General features: G+C 50.5%; 2 protein-coding genes across 2 annotated transcripts; one reads left to right on the forward strand and one right to left on the reverse strand.

The window, feature by feature from the left end:
- Positions 1–12,066: 12,066 nt before the first annotated feature.
- Positions 12,067–14,551, forward strand: LOC109781424 (probable zinc metalloprotease EGY3, chloroplastic). Its single transcript, XM_020340024.4, has 4 exons — positions 12,067–12,847; positions 12,967–13,389; positions 13,479–13,717; positions 13,815–14,551. Exons 1-4 carry the CDS (start codon positions 12,281–12,283, stop codon positions 14,323–14,325), a joined length of 1,740 nt encoding a protein of 579 aa, XP_020195613.1. The 5' UTR covers positions 12,067–12,280; the 3' UTR covers positions 14,326–14,551.
- On the reverse strand, positions 14,530–19,679 carry LOC109781425 (uncharacterized). The gene is made up of 5 exons (XM_020340025.4): positions 19,107–19,679; positions 18,882–19,009; positions 18,675–18,787; positions 15,783–15,968; positions 14,530–14,813 (listed from the first exon to the last, which is right to left on the reverse strand). Exons 1-5 carry the CDS (start codon positions 19,454–19,456, stop codon positions 14,784–14,786), a joined length of 807 nt encoding a protein of 268 aa, XP_020195614.1. The 5' UTR covers positions 19,457–19,679; the 3' UTR covers positions 14,530–14,783.
- Between the last annotated feature and the right edge of the window lie 1,497 nt (positions 19,680–21,176).

Genomic DNA, 21,176 nt, shown 5'->3' on the forward strand with positions numbered 1-21,176 from the left:
GGCTTCGGGGCAAGCGAGCGCTCGGGGCTCGACTTGCTCGAAGGAGAAGGCGACGGCGGAGCTGCTGGACACGGTCAGGTGACGCGGGGACGGCGGTGGCTACGGCTACGCCGGCGAGGTGGCAGCGGCTCCTTCGGCCATGGCGAGAGAGAGCGAGGGAGAGGCGATGGGGGCGAATGGGGGTGTCCAGGGGCTCGGGGGCGCGTCGTGGAGGTCGTCCATCTCATCCACGGGCGAGGCGGCAAGCAGGTGGCGCTGTGGCGAGCTCGCGCACGCCGGCGTCACCTCTCTGCCTGCTCTGGCGAGAGCAAGCAGCTGACTGGCCATGGGCCAGCACAGTGCTGGGCCGCCAGGTGGGCTGCCAGGTAAGTTCCTCTCTGCTTTCTGTTTTTTCCTTTTTATTTATTTCTGTTCTGTGTTTTGAAATAGTAGAAATACTATTCCATTTAGGAAAATCCTGAAAATATTCAGAGGCACCTTTGAAATTATTCTCAACAGCCTAAAAATACCTTCAAGATTATTTGAGCATTTAAAAATATTTATAGGATTTAAATTGCCCAAATGCAAATACTTATGGCTTGGTGCAAAAATCCAGAATGGCCTCCAAAAATATGAAACCATTTTTGGCAGAGGTTTTAGCCAGGACCAAAGATGGTGAACATTTATGGAGGGCATTTCAGGTTCATTGAAAAGGATTTTAGTAAACCCTAGTTGTGTTCAGGGGGGTGCTGGGGGTTTCTGGCATCCCCATTTCAAGTTTCTGTGAAAAGTAGACATGATGCAACACTCTAATGCATGAACTAGCTAGGATGTGACATCCTCAAGCAGCATCAAACAATTCCATGCATGCACCACAAATCTATACCAAGTTTGATCAGGATCTACTTTTCCAAATCAGAATTAGCGCTAGAGCAAGCAAGATCAATGATATGGCCGTGAGACAAAGAAGGAACGAACAAACTCACCCCTCTCGCGACCTCCCTGGTAGATGTGCCGCCGCCGCGCACGACAGAGGGAGAAAAACGACTGGTGAAGGGGGAGCGGGGCGACCTTCGAAGGCCGGAGGGAGAGGGCAGCCGGAGTAGGGCGGTGGAGGCCGGAAGGAGAGGGCGGCCAGAGGAGAGAGAGGGCGAGCGGCCCTATGGGGAACAGAGAGGAGTCGTGCTAGAGGGAGGGCGATCTGGTGCGGGCAGGGGAGATTTTTTTAGTTCTCTTTTAGTGGGCCCGAGGATAACTAACCCAATTAGAACCTCTCCACCGGGCTAGTTTTTTTAGCTGGGTTAGAGCAAACTAGCTCAAACTAACCCCTCTTGTTTCGATAATTTGAGGCTATTTCAACCCAAACTAGCTCTAACTCAGGGATCCAAACAAAGAGGAGTGTTACTGTACATGCTACAGTGTGGACCGTAGCACATTGTTTTTATGGCCATATCACCACATTGTTTTCTACTGCTGGTTCACTGGGCTACCGTGGTTTGCACTGCTGGTTCACTGGGCTGCCGTGGTTCGCACTCCTCCGACCTGAGTAGTACTCCCTCCGTTCCTAAATATAAGTCTTCGTAGATATTTCACTGTGGACCACATACGGATGTATATAGATGCATTTTATGTGTAGATTCACACATTTTTCTCCGTATGTGGTCCATAGTGAAATCTCTCCAAAGACTTATATTTAGGAACGGAGGGAGTAGTATAGTACTAGTATATACTGCATCATTCTTTGCTCCTTCTTACTACTCCGACATGTGGGAGAGCCAGCATCCGGGTCGACGTGTCATGCACCAAATTAGAGCGCGGAACGGAAGGGGGGCATCACCCCGGTCGGAGCGCCAGTAATTCATGACTATAGTGAGTGGTCATATCACAAGTCTTTCCAACAGTAACACGCCGTCAAATCGCACAGCCCCACTCGCTCACCCTCCTCGCCTCTTTGTCAACCGCCTACCCGAAAACTGCCGCGCGTACTGCCCGGGAAAAGCCCCGCCCTCAACTTTTAACTACGCGAAAATAGTTCGAGCTTGTTCGTTCTATATAAATATAGTACTTACTGTATGTTTATTCACCCATGGGGTTCTTCAATGAATGGAGGGGCGGGGAGCACAAGTGAACAATACTGTAGTACTACTAGTAGTAAGTAGGAGTCGTACAGTAGTCACCTTAAATAGAGAGTTTCTTTTCTTTAATGCCACGTACACAAATTGAAACGCTTGTTGTGGAGAGAAAAAAGATAATCACTCCACTATATATGGACGTTGGGGCCTGAGCGCTTGCTTTACTAGGGTTGCTCTCTTCATTCTCTCATCCTCTCCAGATATAAACAAGACAGCGGTAGCGACATTTTCTCTCTGCTCACCACTGGTCACAGGTCCGGCCGGATCCCTTCGGCCGGTGTGTGTAGAGGACTAAAAGGTGCATCGTTCACGCAGTCATCGCTGCCGAGGGAGGAAACCCACAGCTGCCGGAGGGGCCCGATCCTCTACCCGTGCCGTTCTCTCCGACACAGCGCCGGCTCGGGAGGTCCTCCGACCCTTCTTCCTCCCTGCCGTATTGTCCGCAGATCCGACCTGCCGCCGCCGACATCCCGGCGACCCTCAGGTATAAGTTCTTCGAAAGCAGCCTTGCTCTACTGCCCCAGCTCCCCACGTGTCTGCATGTGCATCTTTTTCTACTCCCATTAGCTCTTCCAAAGCCATCTAAATTTGTAGTATTATTAGAAGTAAAGCTACTTCATGCATTCGAATCTAGGGCTTTGTTCAAACAATGAAGAAAGGGGGAAAAGTTGTAGCATGAATCTAGGACTTGATTCAAAGAGGAAATAATATGGTGAAAGTAGTAGAGACCGGATACCCAACCGGTCTCTTGGTTGAAAAGGGAAATAATGGGAAAACGCAGTACAAACTGGATAAGGAACAGATCTATTATTGGTTGAAAAAAGGATAGAAAGTGGCGGCTGGTGGACAAGTCAACAGAGTATGTCCAGGATTAGATTTGCTGCCATCACATAGTAAAAGGTCTCCAGGATTAGATTTGCTGCCCTCACATAGTAAAAGGTCTCAGGATTAGATTTGCTGCCCTCACATAGTAAAAGGTCTCAGGATTAGATTTGCTGCCCTCACATAGTAAAAGGTCTCCAGATTAGATTTGCTGCCCTCACATAGTAAAAGGTCTCCAGGATTAGATTTGCTGCCCTCACATAGTAAAAGGTCTCCAGGATTAGATTTGCTGCCCTCACATAGTAAAAGGTCTCCAGGATTAGATTTTCTGCCCTCACATAGTACAAGGTCTCCAGGATTAGGTTTGCTGCCCTCACATAGCATGAACAAACTCGGCATCACCACTTTATGCCTCCTTGTAGGTACATTGTGCTGATGCGTCCACTGTCGCATGTCCTTATACCAACCTTTTGTTGTTGTTAATGTAAGGGCGCATGTAAAATGAAGCGATCACACTGTTACCTTAGGGACATGTCTAACCAGTGTTATTGTTAATCTAATGCCTCTGGTGATAAGATGCAATTAAACTATGTTACAAATGGCACTCCTGCTGTTTTCCCCAGTATGGTAAGTAAGTTGCTCCTTTACGCTGCTGAGTGTCCTGGTGTCCCCACGGTCCCATGCCCTTAAACCAACTCTTTAGCTGTTGTTGATTTACTGTGTCTGGTAAACAAGCAATGCCACCATTAAAGTAATCCTATATTTGAGGAATCTCATTGTTGATCATAATGCTTCTGGTAACATGAAGCATTGCTGACGTTTTAAAATTTCTACTGTCCTTGCGTGATTGCCATGAACATAATTAAGATGCTTCTTTTCATTTTGTATATGTTTCGTATATTCTTATTGACCAGCAACTGTTTACTTTCTATCTTTTTGTACAGATAGGGATATCCATTTCACCTTGTTGCTATTGTGACCTTTTGGTGAACTGCACAAAACACTTTTTTGGAATGAGTGTCTTGTGCAGTTCAACTAAAATGTTACATGGGCAACATCTCTCAATTTTGGTGGAACTGCACAAAATGGTGATTGGAGTTTCCAAAATCTCCGTCAAATTCTGCTGGTAATCTCGTGCAACATTTTATTAGCCTTTGCAAGATGAGCCGTAGCTGAATGATGCAATCTTTGCTTCATTTCAGGTGAACTGCAGAAAAAGTGGCATGAATTGAATCATCGAGTGGAGCTGCAGGTTGACTTCCACTAGTGCCAGTACTATAGTAATCATGCTCTTTATTATCTGCGTTGTGCAAACAGGAATACTCAACTACAGATGTTGTGACGGTCAAGAGCATTCGCCAAGTTCTTCGATTGTATGACATGGCTAGCCAAGATGGATTTAATCCCGATATTCACTTTATCAAAAGGCTCTAATGGGTTGGTTCTGAATCTTGCAAGCTGGGAATCAGTGAGATGTGTAGGCATCTTTGTTGTACTTATTATTTGAATCTTATTTGTTGGTTCTGAATCTTGCAAGCTGGGAATCAATGAGATGTGTAGGCATCTTTGTTGTACTTATTATTTGGATCTTATTTGTTGGTTCTGAATCTTGCAAGCTGGGAATCAATGAGATGTGTAGGAATCTTTGTTGTACTTATTATTTGGATCTTATTTGTTGGTTCTGAATCTTGCAAGCTGGGAAACACGGCATGATGATGCAGAGGACAACAACCATAACAAACAGTTCAAACTTGGTAGTATTATCTTTGTGAAAGTGCGACAAATGTGCTGATCGTGTGCGTCCTGAGAATAATAATTCTAATTGTTGTGCATGTTGATCCTGTGGCACTGATAGAACGAGCGAATGCATTGCTTGTTTTAAGTATAAATTTCTATTAAAGCTAATTAAATTTAAGTAAAGTGACCACTAACTCCTGTTATTACAGTACCAATACAGACCCGCTCGTGAACCGACGTGTGGCCGAGGGTGCATCTTCTGCCGGGCGTGCAGCGGACGAGGGAGGGGTAGTAAGTGTTGTCGCCTGTACACACTCAGCTTACTGTTGAATCCAGTTCCCCAAGAGCTAAAAAACGAACTGCTGCCGCCGCCTACACACTCGTTCACTCGAAGAGACTCCAATGGCGATCCGAGGGGTGAGCCTGCTGGATATGGACTTCAGCAAGGAGTTCCCCTTTGAGTTCGCCATTCAGTCCTATGGCTGCACCAAGTTGAATGTGATGTACACCAACGATACGGACTCGGTGAAGCTCTGCCTCGCCTCAGTCCTATGGCTGCACCAGGTTCTGGAGCATTCGCCCGTTTCATCGGCAGCGCCGACTACACCTTCGCTACGGTGGAGAGAAGGAAGAACGCGACGATTCGGCCATCTGGTGCAACAAGCTTGTTGACATCCAGAAGCAATACAAGATCATCAGCAACGGGCAGGAGAAGGACTCCGTGGTTGACCTCACTGAGACCATCATCGACCCCTGATACGCCAACATGAAAGAAGACGACCTGAACACGTGGGAGGTACCTCTGAATCTAGCCTACATAACCTACGCGGCCAAGGACGCATACGCATGCTACGACATGTACAGGCAGATCTTGGACATGAGGGCGTGTCTGCTTCCCGTAACCGACGAGTACACGGACAGCCGCAGCGTCATGATCAAGCGTGCCAGGAAGGTCTAGATGTTGTACTTTATCTGTTTATAAGCACCTTTATCATCTGAGTGTTTCATGCATTAGCTTATGTGTCGTAATTATCTGTTTTGTCCGAAATATTTCTTTTAAGAACCCATTAACCTGATTGCTTTTTTAGTGGCTATTTTCTTATGTATGTAAACTAGTTCACTTGTCCGTAAAAGAAACTAGTTCACTCGGCTGCCGTGCTTTGAATCTCCTTCCTCCCAACATATTCCCCTCCTCAGGTGGACCCAGCAGGTCTCTAAATTTTCTCCCACTTTCTTTTTCGATGTAAACTGAATTTTCTCCCAGTACTTTCCCCTAGAACCAACTCAACTGTCCCACGTCTAGCCTAAAAAATAATAATACCCCACGTACTATTAACTCATCAAATTAAAATGATATTTTATTTCGTAAGTTGAAAGTTCTTACAAAATAATAATAGTAATTGTTTATATATAACTTGGAAAGTTAACTCCTAGTGATTGCGTACATAAGCTTGCAAAGATTTTACTGACGTGCAATCATGTGTGTATGTTTTTATAACATTTCTCCGTCTAGCCCAACATGATATTTTCACCCAGCACAGCAAGTCCGCGAATTTTGAGAAAAATGCAAATGGGATTTAAACGGGCTGCATAGATGCTACATCATTGTTTCACCCAGCCCACCAAATAGACTAAAAAATAAATGGACTGGCTGACATGTGGGCCAGTAGGTCGAAGCCTAAGAAGGCGTTGGATTTACATCCAACGGCCCGCATTCTTCTTCAATCTCTCGTCTTTTTCCCCCAGCGCTGCCGGAACCGCCTGCTCCAGCCTTCGGCGTCCAGCGGCGTTGTTTTGCGCTCCTCAGCGAAACGCTACCCCGCCGACGGCCAGGCCATCCCACCACTCCGCACCTCCTGTTATTCTCTGCCGAGTGTAGGCCCACCCCGACCAGTCAAGTTTCCCACTCCTCTCCGTCTGCGACTCCACTGCCGCGTCTTCCCCATCTCCGGGTCGTTCCAGTCTGGGGCCTCGCCGTCGTCCACCGCCTCGGTGCGCTCGGCGCGGCGTGGTCAACATACGAGAGTCATCGGAAGAGGACTGTACATGAAGAGCCTGACGGCTGGGACCCACGAGGTCAATGGTCGCACGCAAGGAAAGTTCCTCCTTATTACGCACTGTACGTGCACTGTACGTGGGAAGGGCTTCTGTATTTCGCGAAAAAAACGTTCCCCCGCTGACAGGTCGGACCCACCAGCTATATCTTCGCACGCAAGGAAGTGCCTCCTTATTACGCACCAAAAAATGAATACTCCCTGCTAGCTGGGACCCACCATAGTGGGTGGCTGACTTGTGGGCCTACTAAGTTGACGAGGACGGAGGGCTTTGTCAACTTAGTCAATATGAACGATTCTAGCTCCAGTGACCGTACGATGTCCATCCAACGGTCATAGTGCTTCTTCAACCTCTGGTCTTCTTGCTCCAGCCGCCCAAAGCAGCGTCGGTCGTGCCGCGTGCTCCTGCCTCTCATGGCCGGCTGTGATGCCGCAGAGGCCTCACCGCCCCCTACTACTCCCACCGCTGGCTCAGGGTATCCCTCTACTCACCCACACCCCCTATTATTCTGCGGCGACGGCAGCCTCACGCCGCAGCTGAACCAGTGAACCCTCGTACTCCTCTCCGCGTGGGCATCCACTGCCGCGTCTTCCCCGGCTCCGCGTCGTCCCCTTCCTAGGCCTCGCCGTCGTCCACCGCCTTGGTGCTCTCGGCGCGGCGTGGTCAATGTGGTCAATGACCGACTTCCATCGGAAGAGTACTGTACGTGGAGAGGCTGACAGCTGGGTCCATGGCCACAGCCCAGTTTTTTTGTGATTTGCCAAGTAAGTCGCTTTGTCAGGCCTGTTGGGCTGCAAATCTTTCAAGACGAAGAGAGCTTCATTCGGCTGGCCGAGAAAATGACCTATCAGTAATGAGAAATGGGTTGTACATTTTTAAAACACATCAAACCGACAATTAGTTTCAAATATCTTTTTTTCATTTCGAGATTTTAAATTACATTAATTTTTATGCATGGAGAATTTGTTGGATTTTATATTGATATACATTTATTTTTAAAATCAGTTTGAATGTGAGTCGAAATTTCGGGATTAAAAACAGTTCGGACCGCACCAAAATATGCAAAATTTCGTATAATTTTTTAACCGTGGCCACAATATGGGCTGTAATGCTAACAAAAAGAATATGGGCTCCAAAAAAACCTTAAGAATTAGCAAATGGGCTGTAAATTATTAGAAATAATGGCAGATGGGTTGTATGTTGTTTTCCACATATTTGAGGCTTTCCTAAAAAAAGGTTGACGCACAAGCAGTGACTGTTGGATGTCCATCGAACGGCCGTCGTGCTTCTTCAATCTCTGCTCTTCCTGCTCCAGCCGCTCAAACAAGCGCCGGCGGGACCGCCTGCTCCCTCCTTCCCGCGGCCGGCTGTGCTGCCGCGCAGGCCTCACCGCCCCACCGTACTCCCATCGCTGGCCTAGCCATCCCTCTACTCACCCACACCTGCTGTTATTCTCCGGCGACGGCAGACGAACCAGTAAACCCTCGTACAGTCGTACTCCCCTCCGCATGGGAAACAACTGCCGAGTCTTCCCTGCCTCCGTGTCGTTCCCTTCCTAGGCCTCGCCGTCGTCCACCGCACTGGTGCTCTCGGCGCGGCCTGGTCAACGTGGTCAACGACCGACATGCATCTGAAGTGGATTGTACGTGGAGAGGCCGACAGCTGGGTCCACGGCCGCACTCAAGGAAATGCCTCCTTATTACGCGCAAAATAATGATTCCTTCACCTGACATCAGGGACCCATCAAAAAGGCCTCTGTATTTCGCGAAAAAAACGTACCGCCGCTGACAGCTCGGACCCACCAGCTATATCTTCGCACGCAAGGAAGTGCCTCCTTATTACGCACAAAAAAATGAATACTTCCCCTGTTAGCTGGGACCCAGTGTAGTGGCGGGCTGACTTGTGGGCCTACTAAGTTGACGGGGACGGAGGGCTTTGTCAACTTAGTCAATATGCACGATTCTAGCTCCAGTGACCATACGATGTCCATCCAACGGCTGTAGTGCTTCTTCAACCTCTGGTCTTCTTGCTCCAGCCGCCCAAACCAGCGCCGGTCGTGCCTCGTGCTCCTGCCTCCCGTGGCCGGCTGCGATGAGGCGGAGGCCTCACCGCCCCCTACTACTCCGACCGCTGGCCAGGCCATCCCTCTACTCACCCACACCCCCTGTTATTCTGCGGCGACGGCAGCCTCACACCGCAGCGAACCAGTGAACCCTCGTACTCCTCTACGCGTGGGCATCCACTGCCGTGTCTTCCCCGGCTCCCCGTCGTCCCCTTCCTAGGCCTCGCTGTCGTCCACCGCCCTTGTGCTCTCGGCGCGGCGTGGTCAACGTGGTCAAGGAACGGCTTCCATCGGACGTGGACTGTACGTGGAGAGGCTGACAGCTGGATCCACGGCCGCAGCAAGGAAGTGCCTCCTTATTACGTGCAAAATAATTATTTCTCCACCTGACAGCAGGGACCCACCGGACGGGCCACCGTATTTCGCGAAAAAACGTTTGCCCCTGACTGCTGGGACCCACCAGCTACATCTTCGCACGCAAGGAAGTGCGTCCGGGTAAAAAAAACGATTCGCCCCCTGACTGCTGGGACCCACCAGCTACATCTTCGCAGGCAAGGAAGTGCCTGACAGTCGGGACCCACCTGGTCGAAGCGTACGTAGCGTTGTCATTCTGGTCGCGAACGTGTACGTACATATATACTGGTGGATGTAGAGGCGCGCACGTGTCGTAGTAGAGGCGTGTACGTGTCGTAGTAGAGGCGCGCACGTAGCATGTACACGTACGTACAGCGGCCAGGGTGTAAAAAAGAAAATACGGCCACGTATGTGTACATACGGGCGGGGTCTCGAACGCCTACTCGCGCATACGTACGGCCAGGGCTTGTGTACATGGCTGGGTCGGAACGGAGAAACAGCGTCGTCGTCGTGTTCATGGGGAGGCAACGGAATGCGTCGTGTTCGTGGGGAGGCAACGGAATGCGTCGTGTTCATCGGGAGGCAACGGAACGTGTGGGAGCCAACCGGCTGGGTCGGAACGGAATGCGTGGTCGTGTTCATCGGGAGGGCTTGGACGGAACAGGCGATGGAAACGAGGCCTGGCGTACCGCACAACGGAAGAAACGGACCTCCTACGTTCGGAACGGGGTCCTGTTGATCGGGAGGGGTCTGGCGTACCGCAAAACGGAGGAAACGGATCTCCTACGGTCGAAACGGGGGTCCTGTTGATCGGGAGGGGTGTGGCGTACCGCAAAACGGACGAAACGGACCTCCTACGGTCGAAACGAGGGTCCTGTTGATCGGGAGGGGTGTGGCGTACCGCAAAACGGACGAAACGGACCTCGTACGGTCGAAACGGGGGTCCTGTTCATCGGGAGGGGTGTGGCGTACCGCAAAACGGGACTCCACGGGATACTGTCCATCTCCACCGTCGACCTCCTCCAGCCTCCACGGGCTACCGTCGACCTCCTCCAACCTCCACGGGCTCCTGTTCATCCAGCCTCCGCCGCGCGCTACTCCACCGGCTACTGTTCAACCACCCCTCCACGGGCACCCCTCCACCGTCTACTGTTCATCCAGCCCTCCACACCACGGGGTCCTGTTCAACCACCCCTCCACGGGCACCCCTCCACCGTCTACTGTTCATCCAGCCCTCCACCACACCACGGGGTCCTGTTCATCCAGAGGCAACGCCACCGCTCACTGTTCATCCCAGAGGCAGCATCGATCGGCTTCAGTTAGCAGCAGTAGCGAAGGAATCGCTCGATCGGGTTCAGTTAACAGCCATCGATCGATCGCTCGGGTTCAGTAACGCGTAGCCTGTAGTGCAATCGCTCGGGTTCAGTTAGAACCCAACGCCTCGCTCGGGTTCAGTTAGAGCCAACGCCTCGCACACACGCGCGTACGTGTACGAGAGAAACGCGCATCGCTCGGCCCCCGACCTCCCACCGTAACCGGGAACTCGCCGAAATTTTCCTCGCCCTCGCTTCTACCACGGTTTTTTCCGTCATGGACGGCCCAAAGAATGTCATGCAGCTGCGTCTCTAGCCCGCCCAGGACGAAAAGCCCATTTTCTGTCATGTTTTTTTGTCATAGAAGTAGGAGCCCACCACATCTATGATGATACCGGGTTTTGTCACAATTATCATCATAGAAGTGTCATATGTATGACAGGAAAAAAATTCGTTCGGCCCAAAATGTCACGGATGTGTCTTTTTTTTGTAGTGAAGAGATATGCTACTCAGAAGTCACTTTTTCATTGGAGATGATCACTCCTGTCTGTTGTGCAACACGTCAGCCTAGAGACAACAAACATCTTTTCTATGAATGCCCCTTCGCCACAAGATGCTGGGAGATTAATGGAATAAAATGGAGCAACCATTTAGACATGCAGCAAATGTATGATCAAGCGAGGCTGGCTTGGCATAAACCCCTGTTCAAAGAGATTAGCATCCTTGCACCATGGAACTTTTTTTTTTGAGAAGAAGGATCACCCCCGGCCTCTGCACCCTACAGATACATGCGGCCATCATGAAACATTTGAAAACAAAGAAACAAAGTGCTCTTTGATGATGCTCATGCATCACACTTTGATTGACTCAGAATGTTTAGAGCAGACGTAGTCATCCTTGGCTTTAGGCTAGATGCTGACAAGACAACTTTCCTAGAAGAGTTCTCTTCATCTCTTGCTCTCTGATCCACTTTTCTTAGGGATGTAATATCATAATTCCTTGGCCATTGGGCTTTTGTAAATACCTTGTTACATATTCATCAGTTTAATGAAGCAACAAAAGTACAACTTTAGTGTCTTTGATTTGGTACTACTTTAGTCAAAGTTGTACTACCACCACCGTGCAAGTCAACCATTTGAATGTTTACCCAATATTATAGAATAAAATAACAACATCCGCAATACCTAGTAGATAAAATATGAAACTGCTTTTCATGATGGATCAAGTGATATAAATTTCGTGTTGTGAATGTTGATATATTTTTCTAAAAACTCGGTCAAAATTGTACTCGTTTGACTTTTCCATAAACAAATGCACCTTATATATAAAGGAACGATGGGAGTATATTCAGATATACTTCAGTGCTAGATTCATTCATTTAAGCGACAAATAAAACAAAGATAGTATTAAAGACACTTATTTTGAAACGGATGGAGTACTAGTGAAAATGTTGGAATTTGGCCCAAATGTGTGTACGAAAAGCAAGTTACCAAAAGACTTTCGAGGCAGGGCCCACGCCTAGAAGCTCTAGCAAGCCGAGGTGCCGCCAAGTGTACATCTCTCCTGACCAATTGGATAAGCCGGGGGCCTTCACCTCCTTCGTCGCCACCCGCCACTACTCGATCACATCTGCGACTCCGGCCGTCGCATTCTTCACGACTCCTCCCGGCGCATTCTCCAACCTTCTAGAACGCTCGCCTTCCTGCTCCTTCCGAACCATTTTAAGCTCCCCTCATGAGCTCCCAGGATCTCCACACCAAAATCAAAGCACCAGATCAAACAAGCAGCTGGCACCATAAACCAAGCTCCATTGCTCGCCGCCAGTAATGGCTTCCACTTCGCTCGTTGCAACTATCGTGTGTAGCAGCAGCAGCACTAGTAGGAGCGCAGCCTTACCAAGAAGCTTCTGCAAGAACCATCACAGGCCACCTCTCAGGCCTCTCAGGAGCAGCTCCCTCGTCAGGTGCTCGCTGCGGGAGCAAGATCGGGCGACGGAGAACCGGCCGGTCTCCTCCACTGCCGTTGCTCCTGACGAGCAAAAGGTCGAGGAGGCGAAGAAGGTGTCGTCCCATCATGCCGGAGGAGGAGGGGGAGGAGATCATCAGGAAGGAGGTGATGATGGTGATGACAGAGAGAAGAGCAGGGATGAGCAGCAGGAGGTGGACTGGAGGTCGGACGAGGAGTTCAAGAAGTTCATGGGCAACCCGTCCATCGAGGCGGCCATCAAGCTCGAGAAGAAGCGCGCTGACCGGAAGCTCCGGGAGCTCGACCGCGAGCCCGACGCCAGCCCGGTCGGCGGCCTGCTCCGTGGGTTCATCAAGGGCACGCTCGAACGGGAGAAGCAGAGGCTGGAGGAGGCCGAGCAGACCTTCAAGGCGCTCGACCTCAACAAGGTAATCTGTTCATTAACCTCAACGATCATCGCTTGTACTGCCAATTGCAATTCTCAGTTCAGTCATGGGAAACTGATGAAGATTTGTTGATCTCTGGGCGCGCGAATTAAATGGTGCAGCTCAAGAGCTGTTTCGGGTACGACACGTTCTTCGCGGTGGACGTGCGGAGGTTCGGCGACGGCGGCATCTTCATCGGCAACCTGAGGAAGCCCATCGAGGAGGTGAGGCCCAGGCTGGAGAAGAAGATCGCGGAGGCGGCCGGGACAGAGGTCACCCTGTGGTTCATGGAGGAGAGGAGCGACGACATCACCAAGCAGGTCTGCATGGTGCAGCCGAAAGCAGAGATCGAGCTGCAGCTCGAGGTGACCAGGCTGAGCACGCCGTGGGGCTACCTGAGCGCCGTGGCCTTGGCCGTGACGACCTTCGGGACCATAGCTCTCATGAGCGGCTTCTTCCTCAAGCCCGGCGCGTCCTTGGACGACTACGTCTCCGACGTCATCCCCCTCTTCGGAGGCTTCCTCTCCATCCTCGGCGTGTCCGAGGTACTCCATCGTCTGCTAATTAAGCTTTTCTTGGACAAATGCTCACCAGATGGTAATAATGGTCTTGGGAACAACAATTTTCATGGCAGATCGCGACGAGGTTGACGGCGGCGAGGTACGGGGTGAAGCTGAGCCCGTCGTTCCTGGTGCCGTCGAACTGGACGGGGTGCCTGGGCGTGATGAACAACTACGAGTCGCTGCTGCCGAACAAGAAGGCGCTGTTCGACATCCCCGTCGCCCGCACGGCCAGCGCGTACCTGACGTCGGTGGCGCTGGCCGTCTCGGCCTTCATCGCCGACGGCAGCTTCAACGGCGGCGAGAACGCCCTGTAAGTAGCAGCAGCACAACCATACGTACTACATCTCGGCGCCATTGTTAATCCCAAACAGAGCTCTGACGACGTTTCGCGCGCGGCGGACTGGCAGGTTCATCCGGCCGGAGTTCTTCTACAACAACCCGCTGCTGTCGTTCGTGCAGCAGGTGATCGGGCCGTACGCGGACGAGCTGGGGAACGTGCTGCCCAACGCGGTGGAGGGCGTGGGCGTGCCGGTGGACCCGCTGGCGTTCGCGGGGCTGCTGGGGATCGTGGTGACGTCGCTGAACCTGCTGCCGGTCGGGCGGCTGGAGGGCGGCCGGGTCGCGCAGGCGCTGTTCGGGCGGCGCACGGCGGCGCTGCTGTCGTTCGGCACGTCGCTGCTGCTGGGGGCGGGCGCCGTCGGCGGCAGCGTGCTGTGCCTGGCGTGGGGGCTCTTCGCCACCTTCATCCGCGGCGGGGAGGAGATCCCGGCGCAGGACGAGATCACGCCGCTCGGGAGCGAGCGCTACGCGTGGGGCTTCGTGCTCGCCGTCGTCTGCCTCCTCACGCTCTTCCCCAACGGCGGCGGCACCTACTCCAGCTCCTTCCTCGGCGAGCCCTTCTTCAGGGGCGGCATCTAGACATGCTTGGCCATCTGCACCGTGTGAGGTCCTAGTAGCGTAGAAGTAGTAGGGATCAGGCCTTCTGCGTCTCCACTAACTAACCAGTACAATTTGCACTCTGATAAAATGTTTCCCGGTGATGATAAGGAGGTGGTAAAATGTACCGTTACTCTGAAGCCACAGCATTTGTGTACTCTTTCTTAGCAATTGCGTCTGGAAACATGAAGCAACAAGCGTTTGTGCATAAGTTTATTCATTAGTATTAGAATGATTGGGTCAGGCTGCATACAGTAATTACAAGGGATGGATCAGCTACATCTTAATAATATTAGAATGCATGGCATTGCCTCTGTACCATCTTGCCAAACAGTTTCTGCATATGCTCCGACTATTTCTATTCCATCTTGGGCCCTTGGCCTTCAAAATTGTACTTACACAAGGTTGGTGGTAATCCTTGCTTTTTTGAGCTTAAGATCTCACCACCTCCGCACCAGCGATGTGAGCAACTGCAAGGATAAAGGAAGTAAGTTGGCATAAGTAAAAGCCGGCCATTGTCAGTGCTTGAAAGATAACAATTCGCAGTAGGAACGAAGATTTTTTTTTTTTTTGACGGTGCTACGGCAGGCTTACGCCGGCCTGAACCATTTTCATTATCATAGATGAGATTGAGATACAACACAACGGCTACAAAAGTAGCACCCAACACACGTCAGAGGATACAAAGAACAAAAGAGAAGGCACAAGGAAAAACAGAACAGGGAAGAACCAGAAATGAGCTTTGGCAAGCAGCCAACACCAAGAGCTTAGCACTCATCACCACTAGTCAGACTGAGAAGAGCGGGAACTAGTATTTTTGGATCAGTCGAAAGGAGATACGTCACCGAGAAGACGTAGAGAAGAAGTCGCCTGCTGATGACTTTCGATGGGAACCAAGAAGCAGAAAGCCTTTGCATAGAGCAAAGTTTCTCCTAGGAAATAAGCAATATAATTCAATCTTCATCATTGCATTTGTTTTAAGAGCTTTTCGACCTTGTTACAAAGATGAGCTTCTCCTTCCATGACAAGGTTAATTCAGAATGATTTGATGGAAGTAGTCAATTGGGAAAAACATGCCAAATTATACCGAAAAGGTTACAACAGAACTTCCCTTATGAAATAATGAAAAATATTGCCATGTTGTTTGCAATCATCAGAGATAAAGGAGTAACCTCAGAAAGGATGAAGTGTTGCTCTATGTGTAAATATTTGCAAAACAGCAAACAAAGACCTAGAATATCATTTTTCGGACAAACTAGCTGCAATTAATTGGAAAATGTGCCAAAAGAGAAGGAAGCATATGTTAGGACATGTTTATTAATAGGCTAATCGATTGTGCTAGGATACATTTCAGAGAAAATTTTGAGCCAAAATGGCCTTCGATGGAAATATCTGCATGAAATCAACGATGCTGTGGTTAAAATAAAAAAACTTCTAACCTCAAAAAGCTCAAAAGGATTTCCCTTTCTGTATACATCATCCTTCTTGCTCTGTCCAGCGGAAAGAACTTGGGAAATCAGAGCACGCCATGCAGTCAACAAGACCCCAGTACTTCCCATGGCCACCAAGACGAAAGGAATTTGTGGAATATGACCAGCGGTCACTGAACGAATGGCAATTCCTAACTGAAAGGAGATAGCAAATTGAAGTCAGTACCAGACATCAAAAACCAGCAGACACATCATCATCAGATGCTTATATGCTAATGAAGGCATCAAACAAACAAGAGTGGGAACAATCACACAATAAGAAACATGATTATGAACATGTTTTTAGAGAGTTCAGAACACACATAGATGCAAATACAGACTTATGCAAGTTAACAATGGCTCTCCAGCTTCAGAAGACTGACCAAGCTCAATTATGTTTGTGTAAGATTTCCTGAATTTCCTAGTCTTGTTCATGGAAAGCTAACAAAATTATGTATGGTTCAACACTCTGAAACAAATAGTCTCCTAGCATAGCCTACATCTTGAGCAATAAATTGGCATAAATGTCTAAAATCTTATAAAGTGACCCAAACAAATAGAAATCGTAGACTTAACACCACAACATGGATGTCAAAAACCACATATACTCAAATTCACGTCATGCCGTCATCATTGCTTGTTTCTTTAGTTATAATCTCATAAATACAAGACCTGTCGTGTTGTGCTTCAGGTATTACCATCCCCAAAATAATATTGGCATAAAAAGGAACTAGCACAACAGATAAACCATGAGACATAGCAGTAAATTGCACAAGTTAAACACAAAACAGAACACCATCTTTATATCCACAAGACATTATTGAGGTGAGGCATGTATCAAGTGTGCAAGCACAAAAGAATGCCAGCATTTGCTTCCCCATGATTGCAGAACCATAAAATTTGGACGCCGATAAGTGCCATACGTGTGGGCGTTTAGGGGGCTGCCCACACATTTTGTGTGGTGTATAAGAGGAACAGCCCACACACCCACGTGTGGGCAAAAAAAGTAATGCCCACACACCTCTTTTTTTCCCTCCCGATCCCTCTCACACGCGTGCGTGTGGGCGAAATAGATAACGCCCACACGCCCCGTACGTCAGGCCTCGTACCTCGTGGTCCCGCACGCCCGCGTGACAGTCACCGCGCGTCCCGCAGTTGCCATGGTCCAGACCCTCGTCCATGTTCGTTTAACTGCAGTTGCCATGTCGCTGAACTTCGGTTGCCATGTCGGACAACTACAGTTGCCATGGTTGCTCAACTGCAGTTGCCATGTATGGTCTGATCTACTGCAGTTGCCATGATTTCAAAACTTTAGGAGTTGCCACCCACTAAACACTAGGCAGTTGCCATGTAGCACTACAAAAAGGCATGGCAAAAAAACATGTTCGGGTAAAAGAGAGAGCTGCCATGTGCTCACAAGCACGCTAGGGCAGTTGCCATGTAAAAGAAAGAGTTGCCATCTGCTTACGTGCACGCTACGGCAGTTGCCATGTACCATGCAAAAACACATGGCAACTCGGGTAAAAAGAGTTGCCATCTGCTTACAAGCAGAGCTAGGGTAGTTGCCATGTACCTGCAGAAACACATGGCAACTGCCAGCTTTGGGTGTGGGCTAGGAGACGGGCGTGTGGGCGAAGTGATAAACGCCCACACACCAGCCCCCTCTGCGTGCATGAAACTAGTGTGTGGGCGAATTGCTAAACGGCCACACACCAGCCCCCCGTGTGGTGAAAAAAGGACGTGTGGGCGACCGGATGAATGCCCCACACACCAGCTTAGTCCTACGTGGCACACAAAAACTGCTAGAACGCGCCAAGATTCGTGCAGAATTGGTTGGACGAGGATCCATGCGTGTGGGCGAGTTGCCAGACGCCCACACGTGTGGGCGTTAGACTTTTCGTAAAATTTTGGCTAGTTTTTTTTTACATCATCACTGCCACAGGATAGCAAAGGCAAACAATCAATTTTAGAGGTTTGGACACATCACTCGGTCGATAGAGCCATAGAGAAGATTCTTAGTTTGTTTAGTAAGGCGATATATTTGTCTATTTGGTAGTGCCAATAAAAAAATTGTCAAGCAATGCATCTTCATTGGGCTACTAAAAGGTAGTCAAATGTGTAACAACCTTATTTGACTATATATACTTCAAATTTTGAGTCAAATGTGAAAGAAACAATATGATTTCCAAAGGATTCCACATTCACATAGGTCCTGGCTGTCTAGGTTCAAGCAAGATTTGCACTCTTGATACATAGGGCTAAGCCTGACCTGGAGGGTCTTATAACCTCCCTTGTGCAACAAACTACCTAGAACTCTTGTTCCCTGACATAAGTGTAGTCCTTATGGATTAGGGTCAAAGACCCTGTACCTTGTACTACATATCATGTAACCTTATTAAGGGTTCCCCCCAATTTCATTGCTGAAACTGATAATACAGGCTTTCTCATATACTATGTTTAAACTGTCTCCCTAACTTGCCTTCAAAAGCCACGGAACCAAAACAGTACTATCTTTGCCGACAAGGGGTGGTTTTCCACTATTCCTTATTAAAAATTGACGTGTGCATTCAATAGATGTATTGATAACGGCCGGGTACAATGTATCAGACACAATGAACTATGAAGAATCCACGATAGAACACATGCTCAGCAGAATGGACATGGATAGCTTGATGGAACCAGGCTAACAGACAACAGCTGATTATCTGTTAAGTAAATGGGTATACACTCTACAATGTTCATAACATGAACTCGCAACCTATAAATACACATTACGAAATCAGTGGATTTATCGCCGTTCTAATTATAAAATTAAGGTCTTGTTTGGGTTTTGAGTACAAGTGCTAATAGGAGACAAATTACCGGTATCCCAACAGCCCAGGATTTGGCCGCAACAGTTACAGCATTCCCAACACCATTGCTTCCTTTGGCATCATCACCAAATCCGCCAAGGAGGTAGGCGCTAAGCAACCAACCTGCAGAAGACCCGATTCCGTTAGCAACCCCTTCGTCCAACAGAAGAACATCATGAGAGGAAAAAAGAAGAAGAGGGGGACACGTTTCTCTGACCAGCAATGAACGGGTCGGCCGTCTTGAACGTCTCGGCGTCAAGCACGGGCAGGCCATGGCTGAGCCTCCCAATCGCGGAGAAGATCAGGAGGCAAAGCAGATCCCCTCCGGCCAGAAGCCCTATCTTCCTGCGAACGCAAGGGATCAGCGAACGAACCGAACGTGAGAACCAAAGACAGGCGTAAATACAAATGGGGAATGGCGCGCCGGGGGTGCGGGGATTACGCGTAGGAGACGAGCTTGGACTGGGCGTCGGCCTGGCCGGGCCTCTCGACCTGGATGACGCCCTCGAGGGGCACGCGGTCGTCGCTGACGCCGAGGAGGACGGGGTCCTCGGCGGCGGCGGGGGAGCCGGAGGGGCCCTCGCCCGCGGCCGCGTGGGCGGGAGGCGAGGCGGAGGCGCGGCGGGGCGCGTCCCGCGCGTCGGCGGCGCCGGAGAGCGCGAGGCGGCGGCGCGCGACGCGGGGCCCGGCGAAGAGAGGGTAGGGGTTGGCGCCCCGGCGGCTGGCGAGCGGCTTGGAGGGCAGCCGCCGCGCGGAGAGGGAGCCGTTGGCGGCCTGGCTGACCAGCAGCATCGTTCGTCCCGGGGCGGCGGTGGCGGCGGCGCCGGCGGCGGGTGGGAAGGGGGGAGGAAGGTGAGCTGGGTTTGAACGGGGAATGGATGGGTTTCCTCCCGGGTTTGGGTGGCCTAAATTTTGCTTCCCGGTGCGGCGGTGGGCCCGGGCCAATCGTTGGCGCGGCCTCGGCTGCGGGCGGAGCTGCCGGGTCGCGGCTCACGAGATAGTCGTGTGCCGTTTTGCCGCCTCGCCCACATGGCACATGGTTTTGACTCAGGATTTTTTTTTTAAATACTCCCTCCCTTTCATAATAAAAGATGTTTTTGACACTACACTAGAGTCAAAAAGCGTCTTACATTATGGGATAGAGGGATACATCAAAAGTCCTAAAACTATCAAAGGTGTGTCAGTTTAATCCTATAACTTAAATTTGGGTCCTGAAATTATCAAAGGTGTGTTAATTTAGTCTTATTAGTTTGAAACTGCAGTTTTGGATCCTAAAGCTATAAGAGGTGTGTCATTTTAGTCCTACAACTTCAAAATTGCAGTTTTGGGTCGCCTATGTAAGTTTGTTCATCTCCAGTCCTAAGCTTGCATGGCCAGCATCTATGGTGCATTTTTTCAAATGAGCCCTTTGTATACGCTTACTTCCCTAAATGTGGTCCATATGCTTCCATGTTGCAGTGTATGTTACAATCTAAATGTCCATCACCTGTGTGGCTATGAGCTGCAGGGTAGCCTCACTGGGAGGCTTGGCGCGGCCGCCGGGGAGACCCTGAGCCAGTCGGCATGAAGGATGACATCCCTATCCCTTGGCGCGGCTGCCGGAGAGATCCCGAGCCAATCTGGATGGAGGACGCCATCCCAAACCCCCCCCCCTCTCTCACAACATCTGTTGAACATATTTGTGCATGTATCTGTTAGGATAATCTCCTACCGGCCCCGCCTTTAGTTTCCTTGTATAGATGAGGCTGAGGGCTGCCCTTGTACCTATATATACGTGCACCGTGCACCCGATCAATATATCGAGAGTTGCATTGCCTTCGACATGGTATCAGTTTCCCTTTCGATCCAACCCTAGCTTCCGCTCCTAGCCACCGCCGCCACAGCTCCTCGCTGTCGCCGCCGCCATCTCCCTGCGCCGCCGCCGCCTCCTCACCCCGCCGCCGCGCGCGCCTCCCCATCCCCATCCCTCTCCCTCTCCCACGCCGCCTCCCTCTCCCTCCCTAGCCGCCTCCCTCCCACCCGATCGCATCTCCCCACCAGCCGCGCCGCCACTTCTCCCCTCGGTCGCCGCTGCACCCATGGCCTCTCCCCACTCCGCCGCCTCCCTCCCCTCCAATCCCTTCGACGGTCCGGCCCCTCCCCCGGCGGAGGTCGTCCGCGATCTCGACATCTTCGCCCGCGTGCCCGTCGTTCTTGACTACGCCACCTCCACCTACTACGCCTGGAAAACCTACTTCTCCCTCGTCTTCCGCGAGTACCACCTCATCGATCACGTCGATGGCTCCGTCGACTCCGGCCTCATGTTCGCGGACGACGACTGGCTGACCATTCACGCCACCATCACTCGCTGGCTGTACCAAACCATCTCCAAGGACATCTTCCACACCATCATTTGCGACACTGATGACGCGCAGACGGTGTGGGCGAAGCTGAATGGGCTCTTCCTCGAGAACGCCCTCCAGCACCGCGTGTTTCTTCAGCAGGAATTTTTTGGCTGCCATCAGCTTGACTC

Source organism: Aegilops tauschii, chromosome 4 (assembly GCF_002575655.3).
Source record: "Aegilops tauschii subsp. strangulata cultivar AL8/78 chromosome 4, Aet v6.0, whole genome shotgun sequence".
NCBI classification, from domain to species: Eukaryota; Viridiplantae; Streptophyta; class Magnoliopsida; order Poales; family Poaceae; genus Aegilops; species Aegilops tauschii.

What these genes read in the sequence shown, in the direction of transcription:
- LOC109781424 (XM_020340024.4), top strand. Translation starts at nt 12,281, where the DNA reads ATGGCTTCCACTTCGCTCGTTGCAACTATCGTGTGTAGCAGCAGCAGC. An exon ending in CCATCCTCGGCGTGTCCGAG is followed by an intron (nt 13,390 to 13,478) that starts GTACTCCATCGT and finishes TTTTCATGGCAG; the next exon opens with ATCGCGACGAGGTTGACGGC. An exon ending in AACGGCGGCGAGAACGCCCT is followed by an intron (nt 13,718 to 13,814) that starts GTAAGTAGCAGC and finishes GCGGACTGGCAG; the next exon opens with GTTCATCCGGCCGGAGTTCT.
- LOC109781425 (XM_020340025.4), bottom strand. Translation starts at nt 19,456, where the DNA reads ATGCTGCTGGTCAGCCAGGCCGCCAACGGCTCCCTCTCCGCGCGGCGG. An exon ending in CCTGGGCTGTTGGGATACCG is followed by an intron (nt 15,969 to 18,674) that starts GTAATTTGTCTC and finishes ATCTCCTTTCAG; the next exon opens with TTAGGAATTGCCATTCGTTC. An exon ending in ATCCTTTTGAGCTTTTTGAG is followed by an intron (nt 14,814 to 15,782) that starts GTTAGAAGTTTT and finishes TTATCCTTGCAG; the next exon opens with TTGCTCACATCGCTGGTGCG.